General features: G+C 40.1%; 1 protein-coding gene across 3 annotated transcripts in view; it reads right to left on the bottom strand.

The window, feature by feature from the left end:
• Positions 1 to 2,146: 2,146 nt before the first annotated feature.
• Positions 2,147 to 22,916, bottom strand: part of LOC136442197 (G-protein-signaling modulator 2-like) — a 41,902-nt gene continuing 21,132 nt past the window's right edge. For 2 of the 3 annotated variants that reach the window (XM_066438932.1, XM_066438933.1), the window contains exons 9-16: positions 22,648 to 22,756; positions 21,107 to 21,226; positions 17,724 to 17,925; positions 10,491 to 10,549; positions 5,591 to 5,791; positions 4,903 to 5,062; positions 4,446 to 4,654; positions 2,147 to 3,684 (exon numbers count right to left, since the gene is read on the bottom strand). In XM_066438932.1, coding sequence (XP_066295029.1) covers positions 3,508 to 3,684; positions 4,446 to 4,654; positions 4,903 to 5,062; positions 5,591 to 5,791; positions 10,491 to 10,549; positions 17,724 to 17,925; positions 21,107 to 21,226; positions 22,648 to 22,756 — 1,237 coding nt within the window. In that variant the 3' untranslated portion in view covers positions 2,147 to 3,507. The remainder of the gene's footprint in view (positions 3,685 to 4,445; positions 4,655 to 4,902; positions 5,063 to 5,590; positions 5,792 to 10,490; positions 10,550 to 17,723; positions 17,926 to 21,106; positions 21,227 to 22,647; positions 22,757 to 22,916) is intronic. The other variant, XM_066438934.1, reaches the window with a different exon arrangement.

The raw sequence follows: 22,916 nt of genomic DNA, 5'->3' as shown, positions 1-22,916 counted from the left end.
CACCGTCTTAGACAATTGTCTTTTATCCGGACTACGGAGCTACCCAAGCTAAGATTATGTCCTAGGGGATAATTTCTAATGAGACTTCTGAATTCCAGAGGAAACCCTATGGCCTACCTCTTTCAAGTCGCTATTTTTTCAATGATCCTATGTAAATCGTTAGGAAATCAGTTTTTGCCCTGGACCGTTTCTTGCCCTTCCATGGCGGAAGGTAAGGGGTGCCCTCGGCAAAGACGTGGTCTGGCCCAGGTCGTGTGAGGTCGGCGGGTCTTTGCCCAAAACGTGTCTTGTTGAAAGCCTCGATCTGCGTTGTTGTACATAGGGAAATGTACAGATGTCGACGGTAAAATATCATCGGGGTGGGGTGGTGCGCAGTAAGGTATAGGCAACAAAGGGAAGCTAGGTCAATAACAGCGGGTGTGGGGGAGACTTGAAAAAAAAGGAGTTCACAGAAAAAGTGCTAAAGATATTTCCAAAACCGGGCTCCTACACATGTGAACCAATCATTGGCTAGTGTCAAGTGATAATGGGATTCATATCGAGTTTTCATTAAAAACCATGACCTACAAGTGAGTAAGAAGAGAATACAGGATTGGAGTTTGTAAAAACCGTGTAATCATGTCAGTTTTTCTGGTTAGTTCGCAGGGCAGTAGATCGCGAGACAAACCCAACCAACCATTCTCGATCAGTTCAAAAGTGAATCAAAGGGGCAGCGTGATAATGCCCATTCAATTTTCACGTCCTTTGTCAAAATTATTCATTCTATCTAGTCTGTGAGTCTTGTATAGCTGTGTGGCCCAAGGGCTATTAAATGGAGATGGGCACCGTCATACATACAATATGGTGTGGGGAAGGATGTAGGCAGGTAAAGTCCCTTTGATATATAGAACGTGTTGTGGCAGTGAAGCTTAAAATGAAAAAAAAACAACAACAACAAGAAATCGAAGATCTCATACCTCCATGGGACCAACTTTGGACCCAGGCCTAGCCAACCTTCTCATCCTGCCAGTCTCTGGTTACACCATATTCTGTCTCACATCCTGTCACTCTACAATATTCAGATAACTATGGACACACACCAAGACAAGCAAACACACAGACCAAAAACAATACCTCTGTTTTTCACTGAGGCAACAAAATAAATCACTGACAAATGAAGCATGTTGTGTTCATCTTGTATTGTATTTATCATTAAAATCAAAGCATGATAAAAACATAGAGCAGGAGGCATCTTACCAACGCTATTTACAAAGTAGTACAGTAGTTTTACCTGTGAGTATGCCCTCTTTGCCAGGGTTGTGGAAAAGGCACAAGAGACTGCTTTTACCTTTTAGCCAGGAAACACAACATGGCTGCATTAAAGACTCAACTGATCTGCTACACCAAATATGGCTGCATGTAAATCTTGGCCAAATATGGCTAGGCTATCGTTCATAGGAACATTCATTCAAGTAAACAGTTTGCCAAGTCTGCAATGATTAAATTTTAGTTAGGTCTACGGTTTAGCCTCATATGAATTGAGGTCATAGCATGTCTGATATGACCAAATACATGACTATGATTGTATGTCCAAAATGGCAGTTTGTGGCTAAATAAAGCCTAACAAGACTTTACATACTTTTGTACTATTTCTAACTCTTTCATGATTCTAACTGGCCTAAAAACATTTAAGGAAAAAACTGAGTTAGTGACAGTTCAATATAACAGTAAATATTCATGGTGTCCACAAACCTCATATTTACATCCAGATCGTGTAATTTACAAACTCATTAGTGCATAACAAAGTAGTAACACTACTCTCCAAGCAGAGGTTGGTGGGGAAGATTGTGACCTTTTTATCATATGCCCCGTTTTTTGTCCGCTCTCCCCACCAACCTCTGCGGACAAAAAACGGGGCATATGATAAAAAGGTCACAATCTTCTCCACCAACCTCTGCTTGGAGAGTAAGTAATACATGTATATTAAGTTAGGGTGAACTTTTGCCAAAACTCCATGCCTAATTGTTTTTTTGCTACATCACAATTTCTCATAAAGGGTTATTGAGTATCAAAAATTGTTTAGTAAGTTTAATACATTCAGATACTTAAAACCCCTATGACAGTCCCTACAAAAATGTCTGGGCTCAAGCAGGGGATAGGCCTTGGCTTTGTTGGTGCACGATTTTTATGTAACAACACAAGCAAGATTCATCGGCACAATTCTATATCCCCCCCTCCCCTCAGAATAAGTATGCATTGGTGATACATCTAAGAAACATATTCACAGAATAGTACCTTTTTACAGGGCTACAGTTTTTAATACTTTGGCATTTCATAGTTCATATCACATTTTGTGCAAGGTCTATCTACATACTGGGAATACAAAATGCTCTTAGTGGTAAACTTTTAGTAAACACTATACAACAAAGGAAAACCTTAAATTAGGAAGCATATCTTTATGGCTTCGAAATCTAGACCTGCTATAGATTTATCTACAATGTTAATATCTATGTCTATGAACAATTCAGCAAACCAATGCTTTGTGACATGTATTAACTGATAAACAAGTTAGGGAACTGAAGGGAATCAGCTATTCAAGATAGCTATTGATGATTAGCCTGGGTGCCTGTCCTTTTAGGAGGCAGTCTGCTTCATAAGGTGCCATCTTACTGACTTAGTGAACGAACAGAGCTGAAGATGGATAGCAACTAGTCTGTGAGAAAGCAGCAGATGCATTATGCTGAAAAATTGGTCATGTCGATGTCATAATGATGTATATTAGACTTCCTATTGGCGATCAGAAGTTTCAGTAAAACATGTATGGTACAAAATAGCTGAGGGCTCAAAGTCTTCACAACTGCCCTGCATGCATGTACAGTTACTATGTTATAGAATGGCTTTCCCAAAAGACTGGCTTCAGTTCAGAGAAACCACTTGTCTTCAGAGTCTTAAACATCACAAAGTCGAGCAAGCATTGTTTCCATGCAAAATGTTGTGACTTATTTCCCAAGAAAACTTCACAGCATATCAAATAACAAGAATCTGTTTGACCCAGCAAACTGTGCATTAGGAAAAAGATGACATCATGAGAATATGGTGGCTAACAAAATCTATAATTAGTATGGAAAGTTCTTCATCAAAATAGAGTCAAGGTTCCCTCTTGCTATGGATCAATCTTGCATCCAGTTATGTTCCCCTTAGTCTAAACTTAAATCTATAAAGTGGAGCATATATTTCATCACCTCCATAGTTTTCACACTATCAACAATCATTTGGTCCCTACATGTATGTACTGTATCAACTTAGACCACATTTCTTTGTCATGATACAATGTTGATTAAAGAAAATCTTCTGAAGGTGTTTTTATACCATTTACCTAAAGATGTAACAGAACTTTAAGTAGAATAAAAGAACCAACATATCTCTTTATAGAATTTGTAGGTTCTTGATAAGATAAGGATTGAAGAAAGATTTGCATTGTACATACATGTATCAACACATTACCTACTGGACCTTCGGTGGGTTATCTTAACTTTTGGATTTTCCGTCTGAGTTTTTTCTGGGTGTGGGGTTGGGGAGGGCGGATCTCTGCTCCTCTAGCCTGGAAGACTGCATCCTCTGGATCAGGCTGAAGAAGTCCTCGTCTGGCACGGTGGGGGCGTTGGCAACAGGGGGGGAACTCCTCTGGTCCTCTATTCTGGAACCCTGGGGGACAACAGGCACAAATCCATCAGTCAAAAATTCTGGTGAGTGAATTTTCTTTCTTTTTTTTAGTTGGAGAACAGTTTATTTCCCAATATGCACAAATCCAGTTGGTCCTTAAAGTACACAAAAACTGTGGTGTGCCCAATCAATTTTTGAAGACCTGTTTCTTGTAGATCAACTATCATCCCTTCAGGTTGAAAATGTCCATACAATGTCCAGAACACAAGATATCGAAAATTGTTTTCCAATGTTATAGCTGAACTAGCACACTACTGTTATGGGCTTGATCAAATACTATGTACGGTTGCAAACTGAGGGCATTCTTGAGATAACCGTGCATGAGTCCTGCAACATTCATCTGTCTTGTTATCGTAAATGGTTTTATCATAGCCTGCTTGAAAATTCTACAACATCAAAATTGTACGACAACTTACAACAAATGTGACCATGCCATATGTTCCTACCATCTGGATGGTAACAAAGAATATTGGCAAGCATCCATATGACTCGTTGTTGCAGTTGTTCACCATTTAGTTAGTTCCTAGTGGCATATAGGTCAGAGAGTGTTCTTGCTGTTTCAGTAGCAGGGTATATTTTTACAGGGAGGGGGTGCCGGCACCTCCTCAATCATGTGACACCCATTTTACCCTTCAAAAAGATGGCTGCAGCCCTGTTCAAGATGCCCTTCCCAGGGGCGTACCAACCCAATTTTACCACCCAAAAAGGAAATTACACAATGAGCGAGGAAAGCATTTCCCTACCTGGCATCTCATTAACATATCAAAGAAGTCATCATCTGGAACAGCTTGTTCATTGGTGGCCAGCAGCTGACCAATCACAGCCTTGCTCTTTTTGTTGAGTCCCGGCAGGTCGGCGAGCGGCGCTGCTCTCTGCTCGTTGAGCCGCCTGCCTTGTACGCCGGCCACCATGTCCAGGAACTCATCTGACTGGGGGTTTATGTTGGTCTTGTCTGCAATAACACAGGGAGGGATGTAACCTCATTGTGCTGGCCAACTGATCTTACACTAGGATATTTGTGTCATCATTTTACAGGGTAAAAATTCTATTAGCTAGCTAAAAGTAGTCATTGCAGTTAAATCTTTGCACTCTGTAAGAACTATAAGTGCACGGCTCCTACTTGGAACTTTGGAAAATGATGATCTACCTGAAAGAAGCTGCAAATGGCACATTTGACGCCTGTAAAATCCTGTAACCCACCTTCTGTTGTAGTTCTTGATGACTGGGAGCTTCTGGAGGAGGCTATGGAGGGGGTTTTGCTGATGGGCTTCAGCTCGCATCTCTGGTCATCCATCCTTCTGCTCTGTAACCTCGTAAGGATGTCAAAGAAACCTTCATCAAGGGCGTCTTCAGAGTTTTTCTGCACAAAGAGGAGAGGAGCAAATTTTCTGTAAATGTACAGGCCCTTGACCCCTCTGGTCTCTCTGTGACCATACTGACCATTGCCCTCTGTGACATTTTCAACTGTACTAACCCTTGACCCCTGTGGTATCATAAATGTACCCTCTGTGACATTTGGAACTATACTGACCCTTGACCCCTGTGGTCTCTGCGACCATACTGACCCTTGCCCTCTGTGACATTTTCAACTGTACTGACCCTTGACCCCTGTGGTATCATAAATGTACCCTCTGTGACATTTGGAACTATACTGACCCTTGACCCCTGTGGTATCATAACTGTACTGACCCTTGCCCTCTGTTATGTTTGCAATGGTACTGACCCTTGACCCCTGTGGCATCATAACTGTACTGACCCTTGACCCAGCTGACATTTGTAACTGTACTGACCATTGACCCCTGTGGTATCATAACTGGACTGAACGTTGCCCTGTGATGTTTGTAACTATACTGACCCTTGACCCCTGTGGTACAATAACAGTACTGACCCTTGACCCAGCTGGCATCTGTAACTGTATATCCTGCATGTCCACAGAACTGGAGACACTTGTGCTGCTGCCCGAAGCAGACGGCTGCTTCCTCGGCTCCGACGCTCCGTTCAACCGCACTTTCGCTCTGGGCGGCTTGGCCTTCAGCTTCACCGACTGCTCGCTCTCTGATGTTGTTGTGCTGCCGTTAGTCGTGGAATACTGGGACACATAAAAATAAATCATTTCTTAGATGCAATGTTTTCAGACTTTACCATCATTCCATCTTGGCTTCTTTGCTTATGAGCAGTAAAAAAAACAAAAACACATTTACCCAATCATATTTCATGTCACAACAAACCAGCATGAAAACCTCTCTGAAGCCTAGGTTACACATAGCCGAACATGGCCTCCCGACTCTCCCCCGACCATGGTTGGAGTGATTCGGGAGTGATTCGGGAGCTAGCTCGGTTGGCGTTCGGCCGAGTCGGCTGGCGTTCGGCTGAGTCGGCTGGTGTTCGGCTGCGCCAGCCGAATGTTTTGAAAATTTCAAAACATTCGGCTCTGGACGGAGGGTCTGAAATGGGTCGGCTGGTGTTCGGCTGGTGTTCGGCGCGGTCGGCTAGTGCTCGGCTGGTATTCGGGATTGAGTCAGTAGTAAAATTAGAACATTAACCACGCCAGAAACACTACTGACTTACTCCCAACTAGTTTCCAACCTACCCATAACTCACCCCAAGGCCGTAGACAAAACTCTGCTAACTAATTCTCAACCAAGTGACTACTATCGGAACGTGGGCGAATCACCCCCGACCTTCACACGACCAAAAACAAGGAAGAACACTAAAAGCAGTATTAAAGCTAGCCATGATCCGAATTCGATCTCTCGGTGATGTTGACAACATAATAGAATGGATTATTTTAATTAAAACCGAAAATGACCCCTCTATTGAAAGTCGCTGAATATGTCCATTTAAATTCGTGAGAGGGTCTGCAATCGGTCGGGGTTTAGTCAGGAGAGATTCGGCAGTCTGCGGCTTGAGGTCGGGATGGTTGGGAGTAAGCTAGAAAGCATTCGGGGCACATTCGGGAGTATTTCGTGTACTGGTTAGGAGATGATCGGCGCATCTTCGGCGCATGTTCGGCGCCAAAGATAGGCGTGGCCCAAAAACTGGTCAGAATGCTCCCGAACTACCGCCGACCTGAGTCGGCTAGCGTTCGGGAGCCATGTTCGGCTATGTGTAACCTAGGCTTTATGGACGCCAGATGCCACAGGAAGGCTACCTGTAACTTACCTTGAGGAAATTGATTGAGACTGGAACGTGTTTGTGTTAACTCGTAAGATACCATGTATGACAAAATACACCAGAGGTCAAACTTTGTTTCTGCTGCAACTCTGTAAAGAGTAAATATTAGAAAGAAAGATAAATAAATACTATCAGATTTTCATCACAAGCTCTAGTTTTCTGTGCCTTCACAAGGCAGTGCCTTCTGATTGCCTTACATTGAATACCGTATATCACACAAGCAGTACCTTGATGAGTACCCTAGGGAGTAGTGGTCAGGATCCAAAGAGAACACAAGGGGTCACTAAGGATGCAGCATGTGGGCCATTTGCATGATGGTAAAATCTTATAAAGGATGTGAAGAGAAAAACATGCAGCTGTTGCATTGTGTAACACAACTAGAGTTCCACAATCTCAAACCTTGACAAATGACTCTTGACGACTGACATATTGCAAAATTTTCTCAATGTTTATGCAAATATTAGTAAGGCCCTAATTTGCCATCTGAATAACACATATTGGTCAAAGTCTTATCTTATGAAAGAAGGTTATTCTAACAATTCCTTAAATTATGCACCTGAGGCCTTATTTGCATGATTTACACCTTCTTTCTGAAGGTATCCAGCTCTTCAAAGTTCAAACACACAAATGGTATAAAAAAACACAACCTTCTTGGCAAAGCTAGAAAGGTGACAACGTTATTCGTCTGTGAATACTGATAGCAACATTAGCTTCACACTGGTTTGATATTCTTGAATATTTGATGGACACCATAGCACCAATTTTCTCATCCGCTTAATTCTGCCCGACATCCCTGACAGCTATGGAGAAACGGTTGTGACCATTTGGTTTCCGCATGCTTGACTTGAATATGTTACTGCATCGATTCTCCTGTCCTCTTGGATGCCTTGCGATCATTCAGTTGAACTGGTCAGGCCATTTCTGCGCAACCTGGTCAGTAGACAGCTGCAGCTTGTAGACATTACTGTACCCAGTGTCAAATAATCTGAACCTAAACACTTAAGATGTATCTCATCAGCTAGAGATTCTCTACGAGTCTTGTGAATAATTCTAAATCGTTACCTTTACACATGAACATTCAATTTGATAGTAACGACTTCTCTCTTTGATAGCACCATGCAAACAGCAAAATTCAATGTGACTGCGTAACAGGATCTCAAAATGGCCGACATAGAAGGACAAAGCAATTGCATCCATAACAACTCAGATTTACTTACTGCAATCTCCTAAGCCATCATCCCTCACAGCAGTACTCAGGAAGGTTTCCCATTAACAAATTAACGACTACTACGATTGGAGATTATCAAAGATGACCACACATGGGGGCCTCGGAAATTTGTCTGTTGCTCTATTTTCTCTTCAATCAATTCGTACAAGATGCGACGGAAATATGCCAGCACGACTTGAAACTATAAAGGCAAAGGTATTCCTTCTATCCCAATATACATGTAGTCCCTGCACAGTAAGCAATAAAGCTACACACGATGTGCACGTAAGGCAAAGACATCGTTTCTGAAAATAGCACCCTGGACAAATAACCCTATGCTCACCTGGCAGTGTGAATGGTGTCTGAGTCACGAAGTCTCTGTGGACGCATACCCATAATAGTTTGGAAGGTCGTTTGTTTTGCAGTGAGGCTCACTGCCCCGTGCTGTATCAGGAAAGCTAGGAGCCCATAAAAAGCCAGCTGCCTACGATGGTAATCTGAGAACAGCCTTTACTTTCTGTTAGCTGGGAATCCAATTAACTTTAGAAGGTACTGTTTGGTGGAAATGCCAGTCTCAGATCAATTTTCCTGGGTCAACAGTTCTGCATATTTTGTTAGACTTTTTTCTTGAAGAAATACTTTTGGGAAGCTTCTACTGGTAGTATAACTATTATAGTTTTCTATATTCTTCACTATCTCTCCCCATTTTTATAGCTTTTAATAGACTTTAGGATGGACAAACACAAAAGCCTATTCGAAAGAGAAGCTCTTGTCTGTATCTTTTCACCACAGGTAGCTAGAATGTGTATACAAACGTTCTTTAATTTAAACTTAGGTGCAATTTTTCCAAAAGGTGCATGGTCCATTCTTTAAATGATAACATACTGCCCCTTGGCTATTTAGAATACTGAATACATGATTTGAACCTCCTCTCTTTGAAGCAACAGGGACATGGCCTAAATACTAAATACATTCTAAATATGATCACTTCGCAAAGCTCACATCTCCAAACTGACAAAGTGGAGATAATTAACCTTTAGGTGGATTTACTTTGTGGTAGGAGGCAAACATCACGAACCTCAATCACTTGACTACAAATAAAACCTTGACCTAAAAAATAAGACTTCACATTTGGGTTTCCTGGAATATATATGTAAGACATCTAATGACACTTAAACCTTAAGTCCACATAACTTATACCTTAGTTCACATAATGTCAAGGCAAAGGCATCAATCTTGATATGACATACTGTAATCTTATTCTATCTTGCGGTGGTGTTGGAAACATTTTCCAGGAAGAATAAATGCTTCTTCGTAACACTGATGTATCACTCATCTGAAATTTTAACATGTTTCCCATAAATGTAAAATATGAATTGCACTAGAAAATAGATAATGAATAGGATAGGGCTAGAATGTAATGAGAAATAACACTTTGAATGGAGCAAATTGAGTTTCATGGACGGCCTTTGTGAGTATACATCAGTGCACATTGTGTCAAGGCAACACATCAATCCTTACAATTGCATGACTGCCTGTAATCTTATTTCATCTTAAATTGTGGGCTGGGGAAACATTTTCATGGAAAATGAATACCAGCGTGTGACACCAATGCATCACTTACTGGGAATCTTTTAAATTTGTTTCCCAGAAATGTGTTTTTGGTACAACCCTTTCTGGTACCCACAGGATAAAGCTGCATACTAATAGTCAAGGTCACGTATAGCGCAGGGTGGCAATAATTGGCCTTAGAGGGCTTCTGATCCTAATCTATAGCCACTGGGTGGGCATAAGTGAATTATCAAATTGATCCTAGCTCTGTACTATGATCCAAAGGTGTTTTGAACATGTCATGCAGTCTCCCACATACAAAATTATACACCTGTAACACTTGTGGCATGCAGGTGAAAACAAAGACACCTGTATTTGTACAGGCTTAACGCAAGGCTGGATGTTCTGTTATGAATACCATGTAATAAAAGTATAGAATTTTAAACAAAAGCTTGAGATCACAATCTTCCATTCTGAATTTTGGTTGTTGCTTTGGGGCTCTTCTTGTTTGAAAGCTGCTCTGTTTCTGTATCTAATATAATATCTGCATCTAATACCCAAATTTGCACTCAACTCTGAAATCATTCAGTTTTCTTCATCTGTATTATCTAAATTGCAGCAAAAAATGTCATCCCACAAAACAGCAGCGGTGAAAGTGATGTTTTTGCACGGTTACACTAAACATAAAATGGAATAAATAACAAACATAATGTCTGAAAAAACAACAACAATGTTCTAACTGTTCATTAGATAACGCAGAATGACATGCAATAGTGCTTTGGTTTGTATCAGTCAAAATTTTCAACATACATAATCATACATATTTCAGATAACAGAATATCAAAAAGGACCTTACCTTATCTGGTGAAAGAGCCATTAGGTCCATTTTCTCCATGCTCTCTCTCCGCATACGTACTGTAAGGTACAGACACACAAATGGTCAGGGTCTAGAAATCACAACAATGAGAGTACACATAATACCACAGTATGGCTTCCGCAGTCTTTCAGAAACAGGTGTGGAATTTTACCTTTAACATTTCACTAAGGCTATAAAACTATAAAGGTAGCCAATAAAATGGGTATTACTGCACTTCTTGTCCGTATGTTGCAGATGTACAACAAGACAATGAATGGCTGCAGTGCTAGAGGACTGGTAATGCTTTACCAAATGAGAGCTTTACCTAGAAGATAAGGTAATTCCAACGCTATACGCAGTTGAGCCTGCATTAAGTCACAAGAAATTATCAATAGCCAGGTATGTACTGTGTAGTATACATGTATCAATGGCTAACAAAAAAGAGGGCTCTTGAAAGTGATACAAGGCAGAAAATCAGTGTATGGTTGAAGGAGCAACTTTGTCAAGATTAGATATTTTCAGCATGGATTCCAGTGACTCATCTACATAATTCCCAGAAACCAGGCCTGTAAGGACCAAACCAGGTGTGTAAAAAGACTGTTGTATAACAGTAGATTAAAAAATATTTTGCCACAAGCTTTTTAAAAGTATACATGTATTTTGAAGACAGATGACTTGAAACAAAATCTGGAACACAAAAATCAAACAAGAAAAAAAGAAGATATTGGGACATTTCTCTCGATACCTAGGAGATCAACATGTTCTAACCTTAAGAGGAAGAGGCTGGAATAAGTATGCACTGAAAATTGGAGTGTCATAGATACAAGCTGAGAGTGTACTTCACAGACTTACATAATTCATCATACAACCAACACAGCTGGACTGAACATTGGAAAGCAAGGCTATACGCAATTACAAAACACCGCTGTATACAGAAACATAGCCATCTAAATTCTGGTAACAGACAAAACAAATTTTAGTATGCTGTCATTTTTTTACAATTAAGGGGGAGGACACAATAAAGGTACCATATATCTAACGATAGCTCTGGGTCTCACCTTGTCAACTAGAAAATGACAGCAAGCAAACAGCACTATTTGCTGTATAGGACCTATCTTGATGCTTTGACTAGTGTTACTCAAATCATAAGAGAAACCAACCAATTTTTTGAGTTCTTTGCATTCTTTCATGAAACTGCATGTGGGAAACAAACTTACCATCATATTTCCTGTGATGGAATGGCATCTAGAAAAATTTTAACTGACAAATTTACATGTAACTGGTGGCACAGTATAGATCATACTCTACTCTAGAAGCACGAGACAAGGATGCAGATCACATTCCAGGATGTCCTGTTTGTGTTTAACATCTGAAGATCGCACATGTAAATTCAGTTCTATTTGATGTTTCCTGTTGATACTTGAGTCATTGGGAGTCATTTGGCCATCTTCCATACTGTATCAAAAAGAACAGGTCAGGGCATTTGGCCATACGCCCATCCCCCATACTATAATACCAGACAGGTCAGAGCTTACATAGATTACTGAATAAAGGGTTTAAGGATTTTAGGCAAAAAGCTTATATTATAGGCTATGATAATCCTAAGACTGCTGAGTACTGCATGTTATTTGAGCATAATAGTGACTCCTTTTACATGTCAATATCATAGATATCCATTGAAAACTGTTAAGAGTCAGAGGAAAAAAGTGGCAATCAAGGTATATATAATATAATAATCTTTTACCCCATATATGAATTTTCAGGGGCCTTTCAAGACAAGGTAAAAATTTCTAGCCTTGGAAAATGCTTTGAAAAGCTGGACTTTTAAAGATGTGAAAAATTGGAGTAAATTTCAAGAAATGATATGCAGAATATTGACACATGAATTTATGCACACATTGCAGCATATCACCGTATCATACAGTTAGCATTTGAATTGAAGATACTGCCGGGGCCTCGTACTTACATAGCTTTTAATGATGGCTGGAGATTGGCATGCAGGGCTTAAGTGTGATAAGCTGCTGTATGAGTTATGGCCAGCTGCTGCCAGTGTGCCGCGAGTCTGGGAAGCTGGTGTAATTGGCCTCAGGGTGGTTTTACTGCTAGGCTGACGTTGATGAAGATATAGGAGAAAACTTGCAAGAGCTGGAACCTGGAACATTCTATAGAAAAACCTTCTATAGAAGAATCTCTCACTGCTTTCCTTACATGTCTCTTCTTTCAGAATACAGCTACAGTATTTTCTAAATTCATTACTAACAATGCTAACAAAATGAAGCACAAGACAAGCTTCAAAGTGTATTTTGTGGAAATTACATCAGTACCATAAAATAGACTCTTTAGCTACATGAAAAGGGGACACTTCTTAACATCATGAAAAAGGAAGGTTTTTCAGCACCATGAAATGTGAAGGTCATTCAGCACTATAAAAAAGGGAGGTTCTCTGGCACCATGAAAAGGAGAAATTCAGCACTGTGAATAGGGAAGGTTTTTTTAGCACCGTGAAAAAGGGAAGGTTTTTCAGCACCACAAAAAGGGAAGGTTTTTCAGCACCATGAAAAGGGAAGGTTTTTCAGGACCATGAAACAGGGAAGATTTTCAGCACTATGAAAAGGGAAGGTTTTTCAGCACTATGAAAAGGGAAGGGTTTTCAGCACTATGAAAAGGGAAGGTTTTTCAGCACTATGAAAAGGGAAACATTTTCAGCACTATGAAAAGGGAAGGTTTTTCAGCACTATGAAAAGGGAAGGTTTTTCAGCACTATGAAAAGTGAAACATTTTTAGCACTATGAAAAGGGCAGGTTTTTCAGGACCATGAAACAGGGAAGGCTTTTCAGCAACATAAAAAAGGAATGCTTTTTAGCACAATGAAAAGAAGAAGGCTTTTCAGCACCATGAAAAGAAGGCTTTTCAGCACGATGGAAAGATGAGGATGTTCAACACTGTGAAAAGAGAAACATTTCCAGAACCATGAAAAATGGAATGCTCTTCAGAACCATGATGAAGAGAAGGCTCTTCAGTACCATGGAAAGGGAAGGTTTTTCAGCACCTTGAAAAGGGGATACTTCTAAGCACTATGAAACAGCTGATATGACCAAAGGTTACTCTAAAAGTAGACAATTTGAAAGAAGTATGGATATCCTGGGTTTAAAGCTGAGATAAAACTTTTTCCCAAATTGTAGGTATAACCTGATTAGTGAACCACATCGTCAAATCACGTTGGCTAACACTGAAACGATAACATCCTCATCCTTTACAGTACAAAGTGTCAGTGGTCATCTTACCTTGCTTCAAGTGAAGAAACACTACAGATTATGGCACACATCAGAAGTCTACATCTAACAAACTGACTCAGCTTGAGCATTAAATGTTCTTAGAAGACCCCGGGAAGGGTCAACATGATCAATATATACAGCACATAAGGATAGATGAGCATGTTTTATGCTTAATGCATGCATCCCTCACACAATGCCCATTTTGTTAAGCGGTATCATGTAGTGTTTACAATACGGTTACACCATGGCAGCGGTCAGGAAATGAACCACCCTTGATGACATGGCCAATCCAAATATCAATAGAAAGTGTTGATGATAAGATATCACCGCCACATGGGGACTACATCATGACGTAAGCAACAACTTATTGACATATCATTTACAAAGAAATGGCGCCAATTGCTGTAACATATGAGTCCGTATATCTCTATCTGACACGGAGACATTTTAACATATGAATTACGATCAACAATACAGTATCCACACAATAGCTAAGTTTTCCTATATTTCTCTACCAAACCTGCGTCTTCTATATATTTTCTCTGACCCTCACCTCCTCCCTCGTGACCTCAATAAAAAGTGACCTGCAGGCTGATCTGGGCTTCTCATGAATAAACAAAGACTCAAACCCTGTTTGGTCAACAGCATGCAATGTGGCAAAGAAAAATCTATATACTACAACACTGTCTGAAGAAAAGCACTACAACACCTTCTTATATCCAAGAGTGAGCCTTACAGCATCCAGTGCATATCAGGGTCACTGAACTAGAAGTATGTGCTTGAACGTCATGCCTTCTATCCACATGTTTAATACATGTGTACTCAGCAAATTGTCTTGTATGTATGTGCTTGTATGTATGTCTAGGGCTCTCATCTACCTATGTGCGTGTGACTCTAACCTTCCCCTTGCTGCCTTACCTGTTCCAAGTAAAAATGCGGTTCCTCAAGGCTAACTCAGCAGTGTGAGTGTTAAACTTGCATGTTAAGGCAGTTCCTGTGTTATCCATGTTTGTGATGATGGATTACTGTGTATCGATGCAGATACATTTGTCTTGAGTATGCTCACATACTGGCTACGTCTTACAGAAATAGACTCCTTAAGGTCCCATCTGTAATGCTTATCTGTGACCCATAGCGCCCCAGACAGGGTAGTCAGAAGATTGCTGTCACCAGACCCAGCCATGCATCGATTCGTCGAAGTCGTCAAAACAATCTCGGCCCTCACATTCCCATCAATCCACAGGTGCTGTAATTAACAATTACCAGGAGACCACGGATTGGTGCTCGGCATGATTGAGTTTGAAAGGACTTTACAACAACATGGAACCTGAGTGTCTTCAGCATCAATCAGAATATTCCTGGGTTAATACAATTCATCACGTCCGCCTTCTGTTCTGTATTCCCAAAATTGGGAAAAGCAGACCGGAGATGGAATGGTGATCAATCAATCTAAACAGTAAGACTCTCAAGTATGAGCAATCTAAACAGCAAAGGGGACAAGAAAGACCATTTCTTCAACTTCCAGTGTTCTCACCAGAATTTTTTCACAGTATAGGGGTCAGGTATAGAAGGCCAACTTTACGTGGTGCGAGTCACGCGTGGAGTGCTGAAGACATGACCAGAGTAGGGAGTCTGGCATGTTCCCCAAGAAAATTTGTAAATCCATGACCCAATGAGACATTATTTCATACATTTTGAGGGATAAATTTTGTGAAGTAGAGTTTTTCCTCTGTCATAGCCTCATTCTAAAGCCAAATATGAACTTTTTATAAGATTTATGAAGGGTCACAAGGTTTGTCCCGGAAAGAAACACCCCTATGCTGGTTGAAACACAGCATAGGGGTCCAGATCACAGCATAGGGGGTCCAAATCACAGCATAGGGGGCCCCTATGCTGAAAAGGCCTGGCGAGAACACTGACTTCGCTTCATACCACTCTACTGTATTCAAATTACTAAGGACACACAAGCAAAGACATAGCCTGGGTGCCATCCTATTTCTACCGGGGCTCCTACACTCGCAGGGTAGCGAGTGTAGGAGCCCAGGTAGAAATAGGATGGCACCCAGGCTAGCAAAGACACAGATCAAAAACAAAACCTCCGAGGTAAAGAACCCACCTGCAACGAATAGCAAGCTGTTGTAGTAGACTCAGCTGTATGTAGGATATTGTCTGCAGAACTGTTTTTTGTGTTGTTTGTTCATCCTCTTATATACAAACGGATTTGCAGCTTCCAAATACAATAATGACTAACAGTTCTATTTACCACCGTGACCTTGCTGTATAAGGAAAAGCATCATTAACAGCAAGTTACAGGGTTGTAAAAGGGAAAGTCACTATCGATTATCTGACGTACATCACTTGTTGCTGCATGCTGTCCGGAAAGTGGGAGACCTTGGTTTCCTCCAATCATTCGATGAAGACGTCAGCATCCAACCTTGTCCATCACATCTGACTGAACCTGACCAATGACTGATTGCATGCTCACTCTCCTCCACTACCTGTCCTACACGTAACCACATTTCCTGTTTGGAGTCATGGAGCTCCCCAGTTCAAACCTTGGAAATGAACATTCACTGCCTACCTATGTGCTATTCTTACCACAAGGTTCTACATATACTTCCTGTTAGAGCTATCATTTCATGACTGTACAAGGCGTTCTCATGGTCAATGCCCGATGTGCACCTCCGAGTTCTTTTCCACGCTTGTTATCTGAGGCCACTCAATTGGTAAACTCCCACCCGTGTACGTATGTACGTCTAAATATACATAATACTACCTGTAGATATTGTATTACAGAGACATGACTGTGGCAGAAGTGAAAACACTGTTGAGATGGTACAGAAGTAAAACTAGAAAACTTTCAGCTAATGAAGAGTACTTCCCACTCACTTATCTAAATAGTGTTTGCCCAGGTACAATGTACATTTGTACCTCAAAGGAAAAAACAAACAGTATATCTTAAAATAGGGTAAAAGGTAACTCCGGTTCATAGCCATATATGGCAAGAGGTCGTTCCAGACATTGTCGGACCCCAACTGAGAATTCACCTATTTTGTCTATAGAACTGTTTAAATGGCAGTATTAAAAAAGATTGGACATATTCCTAAGCTATGACCATACAGAATTCCACACCACCTAGCTTTGAAATCGAAACAAGATGAGCCTTTCTGTCCAGGTGTTTGGTCAAAGTTCCATGGAGACAACACAAAAGGAAATACAATGACCATTTCTGGTGACCCCTCAGATGATTTTCCCATTGACACAAGAATTAAGAATCCTGTTTATAGTGACCACCTATCCACATAGACCAGATTTTATCAGTCCCCAGAGTGGTCTTCATGGACAATTCTGACTATACATATTTCCCTTTTATCCCCATATGTTCATACAGGAGAATACAATGGCTTTACCACTACAGATTGAAGAAGACTGTCCAACATGCTGAGATATTCCTAAGTTATCATCACACAAAAATTGACAGTATTTGACCTTTGAATGAAGGCCTGACGACCCCGTCTGTCCAAGTATTAAAATCTCCATGAAGAAATCAGCACAGCCAGGAAACAGCGCAACCAACAAATTTGCTTGTCCTCATATAGAGGAGGAAAATACAATTTTTGGCTTAACACTACAGCAACAAACTGTATATCTTTCCCAGGGCTTTTTCTAAAGAGGGAAACAAGGGCGCTGCACCAACATACCCTGACCATGCATCCCCTTACCCTGGGGAGCAGATCCTCTGAAAAGCATAAAATTCTAAATTAACCAGAGATGCTACTAGGTCACATGCGGCTACGGTCTTCAAATGGGACAGTAAGTTTGCCCCTCGGAAGCCTCACAATGCAACATCTTTACTTAAAATTCTCTAAAACTCCTTCCTCTCACTTGGTTGCTCTGCTCCCTCGCAGTACTCCCCCTTGTAATTTTTTCCTAGAAAAAAAACAACAACATTACTGACCTTTGCTTTGTGTGCTGATGATACTGGAGTTGACGGAGGCTATGGCAGAGTCTGGTAGGAGAGTTGAGACGCTGGGCCCATTACTGGGGAGGTGGGAGGAGCTAGTGTGTGTTGACTGACTGTGGTCCTGCGTGATGCCCAGTACGGTCCGCAGGTCGTTCACATTCATCTGTGCCGTCACCTCTCCGGTCTTGTCTTGTACCTGTACAAATGTACGTGATGAGCAATGTATGAGCCCTATATATGTCTATCTCTGTTACTGTAAGTGTACTTACTTTTGCAATGGTTTTATTTAGCGTTAGGTGGGAAAAGGAGGTATTCGCTGTGTTTGAAGTTAGCGGTTGAAACAATTCTTGAGTACAGTAGCATTACAAAACACATATTGGTGGTTTCATGATTTTGTGGTAAAATGTCTCCGCGAAAATAAAACCACTGCAAACATTTCAAGATCTACAGTATATATGCATCAGCTACATTGCCGTACAGGAGTTGGCATTGTGTAAGTCCAAATTTGGTTTTATTTAAGAAATAAAGATATCACAATTTTGTACCGGAAAGCCTGATTGGAGTAGCATAGAACATTGTTTCAAGGAAATGGTTGGGGGCTATTCTGGTACATTTGAGAGGAATTTGATTCTACCAATTATACCAGATTGTTGATAATGGCTTTTTCCTTGTGAATTTCCATCCAATCACTTTGTTGTATGGCTACTCCATCTTATCCTCTAAATACCAGCCCTTAAGGTCCCACCGATACATTAGCAATGATGGGAATTGCCACTAAAAGCCACTTAAATGCCTGCATGGGTTCAAAGTAAAGTATAGCTCAATGACTAAATAGGCAGCAGCTTATAGCAATTCATTTGGACAATGTTTTGTATCAGGGTCAGTTGCACGGCCAAGGAAGGATTTTCAATTCCACAAAATGTTTGAATATTTCACTTTGAAAAGCCTATCGTACAGTTAGTGTAAATGACTATTTCAAGTACATTTACTACTTATTAAATTTCAGATAAATAGTTTTAAAAAAAGGTATAAAATCATTCATTACATGTGTAAGTGTATGAATAGTAAGCCTCTGGTTACGTTTACACTTGTATAGCAAGCGTCCTGTTGTTCAGCATTTGTTTTTCAAACTGTGTTTTTCATGAGACTGAAAGGTCAGAGAATGTGATCAAAATGCAGTGGCATATGACGGTCCCTAGCTTCAAATATCAAAGTCTTTATGCGAAAGTTTTTACGTAAAATATAAGCTCAGCACTTAACAAATCCTTCTAACAAAATGTCATAAATGCAATTTGGAAAGGTTGAAGGGACCCGAAACTTGTTTACAACAACAGTCCAATCTTAAAGGTTCGTTGCCATGTCAGCATTTCCTCTTTTCTTGGATAGCTGCCTATTAAGTGTTACTTCTTTCACACATGTCTGATGAAAATCAGAGTTGAACTCAAAAAGATGGAATTGAAATTTGAATATTATCAAATGTTGAGTAAACGTGGCATTGCTATCAAAAGGAATTTCATAATGATAACATATGGAAGGTTATCAAAACAAAAAAATCAATGTGTCCTGTTTCAGATATTCATCTCGAGAGATCAAAGAATATAATCAAAGAAATGTCAACTCCTGTATAGCAAAAATATTGTGTGACAATTGCTACAAGTGTTAATGGCTAAAGAGTGGCCTATTTTTAGCAGCACACATGTATGGTGCAGAAATGTGAACTTGCAAACATTTTTATTTTTAGGATGGCTCAAAAGGCCACCATTCAATGAAGTGGAATAATGACTAATAATAGCTCAGCGCAACTTACATATTTTAATAACTAAAGCATGTAGCATGTTTGTGGTTTGGATATTTTCAGAATGGTTCAAAAGGCCACCTCACAGTGGATGAGAATATCATAGCTCAATACAACTTATTAAGGATAAGTAACTGAAGTATGGCAAATTTGTGATTTCAAAGACCAGCCATTATACATGTGTACTTGTAGCAATCATCACACATTTATCATTAAGCCCCTGTCACACAGCACGAAAATCAATCGGACATTGAGTTCGAAAAAGAATATCGGGTGTATTACTGTCAAAAATTTCTCAAATTTCCTTTAGTAAATGACATTTTTGGCAGTAATACACCCGTTATTCTCTCGATCATCCTGCGATTTTAGTGATCTGCCATTGTTGGCAGCTCACCAAACCCTGTTAAATATGATAGGGTAGATTTTCATGTGAAAAACACAAATACGGCTGAAGCTCATTGACTGTGTGACAGAGGCTTTACGATGGTACATACAAGTATAATTGTTTTAATTGTTGCTGTTGTTGCAGGTGAGATGTTAGGCTGTTGTTGAGAAAAATACATGTATCATGGGTTAGGATGAGGCTTTGTCTAGTCTAAATGTATTCTGACAGGCATTGGCAACTTAATTCTCAGGTCTTCTGTACATGAAACCTGAGATTTGCAAGGCCTTGCAGGGGTTTTACACATTGATGTGAGTTCCTAGATGTTGATAATGATAATTGATATGCTTCTTTCACCATGCATTTCATAACTGTGGCCTAAAGGGGTTAGGTTATGATAGCAGGTGATAGGGAAGCCATAGATGCAGGTTGTGCAAGTGCTTTAAGCAAGTGAAATTAGATGATAGCAAGCTTGGAGCATAGCTACATTGTAGATGGTCAAGTGACCAAAAGCATCCTATTTCAGATATTGGATGAAATACAAAATAATCTTCAGCAGTTTTTTGATGTATGAAATATCAATAAGGATATGATTCTTTACACAGGCTTTTACTGCAACCTTTTTCCATGTCAGTGTTTTGAACTCGCATATATTGGGGAAGTAGCAATTGTTTAGGGCGGCGAACATCAATGTTTTGTTTCCACATTGTTCTATAGAATCAACGACCATTTGTTTTGTTTCCAAAAATTTTGTCCCTCTTAAGTTTATGTCCATTTAATCATTAATGGTACCTTTTCGACATCCCTCCTACTACTGTAAATCTTGAAAATTTTTGCAGTGGTTTCATTTTTGCAGTGACCTCTCCATCGCGAAATCATCGCAAATTCTCTCCATCGTGAATATGTCTCCCTTGTAGACTATTGTACTGTAGAATTGTTTCAACCATGAATTAAAAACACAGCAAAAACCTCCTTTATCCTCCTACTGCAAAATAAAACCCACTGCAAAAGTATATGAAATTACAGTATATTAATAGCCAATTTTACAGGCCAAGGAAAGTACCAATGCTTCCTCTTTGATAGCAGAGAATGGTTAATGTGGGCAACAAGACAATGATGAATTTGACAGACTCCATCTTTAGCGGTTAGGGTTAGGATTACTCATGCCTGTATGCATGCGGATACCGGATCCTGACTAACATGGCAGTGGAAGACGGGGATGCGGCGCGTAAGTTCGACCACGGTCTGTGCGATCCCGAGCACAGTACGCAGGTCGCAGACGTTCATATGAGCCTTGAGCTCCCCTGCTTTGTCTCCAACCTAGAAGGTGCGGGCCGTTCAGAGGGAAGGAAAGTAGTGAGAGATGTTAACTACTGTAGATGAACTACGGAAGAAAGAAGAGCTGCATTTAGAATAGAGGTGGATACCCGTTCGCTGGACCTGATTCGGACCTTTATGACATCCAAGAACCGAGTCCAAAAAAAACCCAGACAAAGTACAAATAATTTTTCTATTTTGTTTGATAAAAAGCTTCTTGAGTCTCCCCTCTGACAAAAAAGGCATTTTAAATAAGTGCAACATGCAAATATCAAACACTGGTTTGTCTTGAAAGTCTTCTCACCAAGAAACTTTTATAGTCGTGCGTGTCAGTATTAATTCTCTGTGCTTAATATTGGTCTAACAAAACAAAACATCAACTGAACAGGATCAGATCCAGGTCCGGACCTGAACCTAAATCTCTGGACCTAAACTTGGACTTGGACCTTATTAAGCCGAACTGGTATCCACCCCTAATTTAGAATTCTCATTAATTGTCATAGTTTCTCCGCAAGTGCCTGATTCTTCCGTTATATGACATGCACTTACCGCTGTCAGTTTTATGGTAGTTCCTGTTCCAGGAAGTAATTGCAGCAGGGTTGTATTATCTATTTTTCTCATGACGTATAATACCTTTACAATTGCAGCAACAACAGTATTGTAACCGGAACAGTACAACAGTTACATGCACACAGACAATGACTACTTCCTGAGTAAGATAAAAAAAGTCAAGTGATGAACTATTGACCTCAGTTTTCATTCCAGAGGAAGTACTTCCTGAAGATAAAACTGGCAAGTGTAAAATACATTTGTATTGTACCTTAACCAAAATTTCACCTTTTTGGAAGCTGTTCTTTTCGGTATTTTGGCTGCATTGTTAACAATGATTCTGGAAACCTGTCTCCAGCTTGAAATTCTTCCCGTCCCATTCATTGGGAGCTCGTGTTGTCAATCTAGGTTGTTAAATCTGTCATTTTAAGCAAACAAATGTACAGTTTTATCAATTTCATGTCATAAAGTTAATATCTTTTTGACTGACAAGGTGAAATTTTTGTACATCCCAACAAGAAAATTTCTGTCCGGGGATGGAACGAGGGGTCCTGGAGACAGCCCTGCATAAATTCTACTATTGGTAAATTGGTATCTGATTTCACTTGAAATAAGACCGGCTTAGTTGTAGAAACTGTTGCTATCAAACAGTTCAACTACAAAATTTTGTGACAGATACAAGCATTTTTGTAAGCTGTCATTTTCGTTTATTTTGACTGCATTGTTAAAAGTGATTCTGGAAATCTTGATTCTTTTTCTCCTCACAGCATAAATCCTACTAATATGATTTAGTAAATTGGTATCTGAGTTTACTTGAAATAAGATTGGCATACAAGTCATGTAGTCATAGAACAGCTTAACTACGATTGACCTACCTCTCTTGAGATCTCCAGATGTCGCTGTGCGAAGTGTAGGGCCTTCTCGTGGTTGCCTAGCGCCGTGTGTGCATTGCCGAGAGACCAACAGGCTCTACCCTCTCCAACTCTGGAACACATTGTAAAGCATCCTCACATCAATATTCATAAGAAATCAATGAACCAAATACACCTGTCAAAGGATGAAGTCACATTAGTCAGGGGTGCCTATTGAAAGTATTCATACAAATATTATGGATTTCATACGAGTTTTATGGAATACATACAAA

The sequence above is a fragment of the Branchiostoma lanceolatum genome, chromosome 9 (genome assembly GCF_035083965.1).
Source record: "Branchiostoma lanceolatum isolate klBraLanc5 chromosome 9, klBraLanc5.hap2, whole genome shotgun sequence".
Lineage (NCBI taxonomy): Eukaryota > Metazoa > Chordata > Leptocardii > Amphioxiformes > Branchiostomatidae > Branchiostoma > Branchiostoma lanceolatum.
The sequence above is the reverse complement of the archived record's forward strand: the minus strand, read 5'-3'. Positions and strand labels throughout refer to the sequence as shown.